The sequence below is a fragment of the Setaria italica genome, chromosome II (genome assembly GCF_000263155.2).
Source record: "Setaria italica strain Yugu1 chromosome II, Setaria_italica_v2.0, whole genome shotgun sequence".
NCBI lineage: Eukaryota > Viridiplantae > Streptophyta > Magnoliopsida > Poales > Poaceae > Setaria > Setaria italica.
Window position 1 is genome coordinate 48,523,864 of NC_028451.1, and position 4,650 is coordinate 48,528,513.

General features: G+C 45.6%; 1 protein-coding gene across 1 annotated transcript; it reads left to right on the plus strand.

The window, feature by feature from the left end:
• Positions 1 to 3,024: 3,024 nt before the first annotated feature.
• LOC101783726 (protein PYRICULARIA ORYZAE RESISTANCE 21-like) lies at positions 3,025 to 4,412 on the plus strand. Its single transcript, XM_004959839.2, has 3 exons — positions 3,025 to 3,140; positions 3,256 to 3,337; positions 3,462 to 4,412. The coding sequence occupies exons 1-3, from the start codon at positions 3,129 to 3,131 to the stop codon at positions 4,217 to 4,219; spliced, it is 852 nt and encodes a 283-aa protein (XP_004959896.1). The 5' UTR covers positions 3,025 to 3,128; the 3' UTR covers positions 4,220 to 4,412.
• The last annotated feature ends 238 nt before the right edge of the window (positions 4,413 to 4,650 follow it).

Consider the following 4,650-nt stretch of genomic DNA (forward strand, 5'->3'; position numbering starts at 1 on the left):
TTGTTAGTTCCCTAGTCCGGTCAGCGTGGAGTCAAACATACCCCTTAATCCCGGCTGTCTGGACCGGCGGTAGGCACAGCCCCCCACCCCCCTTGGCGGCGCGTGCCTATGGACCGGGTCGCCGCAGGCATCCTTCCAAGTCCTTCATAGGAAACGGTTTCAGCACCGTCCGGCCATGGGAGTCGACTGGTGAAACGCAAGTCTAGACGCCTGTGACGGAAGCTATACGGGCGGTAGGAGCCCGGGGAAGAACAGGAGTCGCGGGAAGAACAGGAGTCGCGGGAAGAACAGGAGCCACGGTTGTTTTTTTTTTCTTTCTCAACGGTACTGTAAAGGGTGGCATTGGTGGGTAATTTCTACCCAACTCCAAGAGGGGTTATAAAAGTTGTTTTTTGAGAGCACCCTTTGAGGAGCTCCAGGAAAATCTTGGAGTTGCCCCCCAGATCCACATTTTTTTTGGAGTTGGTATAGTTGGAGCTGGAGGCGTTTGGCAAGATGAAGCTGGAGTGGAGCTATTTTTTTTGGAGCGGAGCAGTCCCAAACAGGCCCTTAGTTGTGGGAAACCTTTAACCTCGCGAGTTGTACGTCAGATACTAAAAAGTACGGAACCTTTCTAGTCTTGCGAGTTCGAAGCTAAGAACAAAACTCAGCTACCCTCGAATGACAGTAGCAGGTCCCAAGTTTAACCTCGGTAGCAAGGAAAGCGGAATCCCTTTTTAACTTCGCATGCTCTGAGAAGGCATCTCGAATGATAAACCTCGTAACCTCGCAACGCCTCTGCTCCTGGAAGGGCTCGAGGGTAATAATTAACAACGGTAAAAACTAACACCAAGTGGGTTAACCCTCGAGTATTCGGAATCTTACCTGAATGTCGAGTTTTCATACTTATATTCCTTGCTCAAGGATGACACTCAGAAGGGAGCCACTCGAGTTTAAGGTCTTTCGACAAGACTCTACGAATTAGAAGCCTCGAGGCTGGGTGCTCATTCGGGATGCGGGTGAAGACTCGAGGCTAAGCGCTCAGCTCAAAATAAAGATGAAATCCCGATGTTAGAGGGCAGAAGGCGTGAGAAGCGTGACCACATGGAAGAGTTCAATTTGTACACGTTTTCTTCAATGACCTTTATGTATGACATATTCTAGGAATGTAGTGGTTGAGTAAGAACATTTTTGAAATGCAAAATAGGTCATGTATTACTGTAAAAGAGAGCTCTACCCTGTTCCATTGTAAAGGGGATCAGTTTTTCCAATTGTGAATATTGTTCCTATTGTAAACTTTAAATTTGCTCGGTGTCAAATTGCTTTGAGACAACAAGCTCCGATGGAATCCCTATTTTGGACGCTACGACGCACGGGTCGCAACTCGCAAGCTCGCTCAACGCAGTGATGAAGCTGTGCAGGCCAAGGAATTAGAAATGGCAAAGCTCAAGCATCCTGGTGGGTAAGGCGTCAACGCTCGTCTTATGCGATCATTCATGTTTTGTCATCATCCTGCGAGGTACCTTCGGTCCATGCATCTTTCAATTAGCTCATTTGTTCCTTTACTTGTCTCATTGTTCATGTTCCTGTCAGTCACGTACTAGTCACTGCATATATTCATCAAAGGTCACAGGATAATATGATGTTGGGTGTTATCTTTTCACAAGCAGACAAGCCACAAGCGGTAGAGAATGTTACGTAGCTGCCGGGAACATCTGCGTGTTTAGATCATGGTAGCAGGTTTCAGAATTGTCAGAAACAACAGATGGTGTGTTCTGAATGGTGAATACTGCTTCTCTCAATTCTTTAGCAACATGACAAATCTCAGTTCCATGCCCCTTTTCTCAAGATTGCTTAGGGGCATGGTAATTACCCACCCTGTAAACTTTGCTCTGAGTTTCTTGTCTTTTCCATCCCACGCCCTGTAATATCTGAAATGACTCAGAAAGCTCATCCCATCGGTCAACACCTAACCAAAAAATGATTCGAGTATTATTAGCACATCACCGCGAGGTAGCCATCTTCTCGGCAGCTACCGTCGAATATCGTTAGCATGCATGATGAAGCTTGATGATCATTTCCACATGTGGTCGGTCGATGGATGTACTACATCATCGCTTGCACCTCATGCAATGAAGCTATCAAGGAAGGAAATCAATAAGCACAAAACGATGGAGATCTTCGTAAGAATATGCTACGTTGAATTAAGCTGTGTTTGGAGTCTTGCATTTGCATCTCGCTTAAAAATAAGCTTTGTGGTCTGTAGTCTGCTAGTTTGTTACACTCAACACAGAATGGTATCCTGTGCTCTCCAATTCCAATAAAAGTGTACAACAATGATACTGTCAATCAAGTTACATTCACTGACCACCTAGTGATACGGAAATGCACACAATTAGTTGTTTACAGGTGGCAGCACAAACACATTATTTGTGGAACTAGTTCTTTTATTCAAGAGCTCGGACGGAAAAAGAAAACCTAGAAAAAGCCTATGACCTCTGTGGTTAGGAGAGATCAGCGAAAAAAAATAAGAAGCAGGGATTAGGGCGTGGAGGTGCAGAGGTTGGGCACGTTCAGTGGTTTTGAGCAGCAGCAGTTTCCCTCCATTTATTTTTATAAGGCTTGACATGATCTCCTATATTACACTTTGACGTTTGTTTATCTTACATTATATTGTTTATAGTTATAAACTTATAATTATTGGAGAGTTTTTATTAAATCTAACCATATCAAATTTATATTATAAAAATAAAAAAGTGTTGGTTAAATTATTGGTCAAAGATTGTAAAGTTTTAATCTTGATATACGTGTGCGCCTTATAAATATGAACGGAGGAGTAACCACCACGTTTTGGAGACTACAGGTGGTACTAGTGACAGTCCAAATGTTCTGAACTTGGAAGAGTCTTTGCTCTAATCATGGTGCACAAGGTTGTTGTTAGGAATCTCATCATATTAAAAAATAAAGATTAGGTTATGGAAGCTCCCCAGTGTGATGAGAGATTCTTCCATACCAACTATTCGAATTGGCATTTTGTTCCCTCTTGGACGATTGGTGAAACGGAGACGCCTATATATTTCTCTGTTCGTTCCCGGCTTCTCTGAACTCAGGACGAGTTGTTGAGGGGCATCGATCAGCTCCACAGCGTCATGACAACAAAGGTGAGTTGTGGCTTTCCATGTTAACGATTTTTTTTATTATGAAACAAATTGCAATTGCATTCTAGTCAACATTTCTCAATCTTTTGGTTTCTTCTCTGCTTTCTTTTGCCTGCAGGATTCTACTTTGATCATTGAAGTGGACCTGCAATGCGAGAAATGTTACAAGAAGATTCAGAAAATCCTCTGCAAACTCCAGTGTGCGTGGTGAAATTAAACATCTTGATCGTCTCGATCCGGAAACAAAATTTAATTTCACGAAATTGTGCTATGTGTGAAGTCACCTCATTTTGTTCCCTGCTTTGTCTTTCAACCTGCGTGCAGCGAAGGAGGACATCAGGAAGATTGATTTCGATAACACGAAGAACACGGTCACCATCTCGGGCCGCTTCGACCCAGCGAGGCTGTCCAAGAAACTGAGATGCAAGGCCTGCGACGTGATCAAGGACATCAAGATCAAGCCTCAAGAGGAGAAGAAGCCCGAGGACAAGAAGAAACCTGCCGAGGAAAAGAAGAAGCCGGAAGAGAAGAAACCCGAGGAGAAGAAACCTGGCGAGGAAAAGAAGAAGCCTGAGGAGAAGAAACCCGCCGACGAAAAGAAGCCGGAAGAGAAGAAGGGTGACGACGAGAAGGCGAAGGCGCCGTCGTCGTCGACGACGACGGTGAACCTGCAGTTCACCAACATATGCGGCATCTGCTACCCGTGGCCGTGCAGCGACCCGGCGCACTGGGGCATCCACCACCCGCAGCAAATGATACCTCAGTGGCCGCCGTGCGGAGGTATGGCGCCGGTGCCCGCGCCGTTGCCGGCACCGGCGCCGTTACCTGCCCCGGTTCACCACCCACACCCGCCCTGCGGTGCCCCTCAGAAATGGGCACCGTGCGGGGGGCCTTCGTTCTGCGGCGGGTGCGGGTGGTGCCACGGTGGCGGCGGTGGCGTGCACGGTTGGGCGCCGGCGCCGGCGCAGCCGATGTGCTGCCCCGGGCCGTCGCTGTGCAGAGGGTGCAACGGATGCAAGATCGTCCAGGAGACCAAGTTCAGCTACGAAGAGTACCCGTCGAGTGCATGTGACATCATGTGATTTCACCTGTGGTTTTTGAATCGTATATTAGCTCGCTCTCTGAATTATCGTTAAAATAGCACATATATTATTAGACTTTTGGAAGTAATTTTCTCGCAAATGGAAAGTTTTTTTTGTTGTGGAAATTAGTTTTTTGATTCACGTCCATAATCTTCAGTGCATTGGCATAAGTACATGAACAGTGTTTGCATTTTCTTTTTTCGTTTTTGAGAATAACGAAAACCATGTGTTCTTTTCTATGGCCGACCTTGAAGGTCAGATCATTCAGCTCGTTAGGCCACAATACTTCCTCCTTCCTTCATGCGTCCTCTTGTCATATATTAGTTGTATGGAAAATATTTTTTCCTGCAAAGAAATTGTTTCTTGTGATAGCAATTAATTAAAGGTTTTGCATCCATAACACTGTGTGTGTATATGGTCATGTGAGCAAG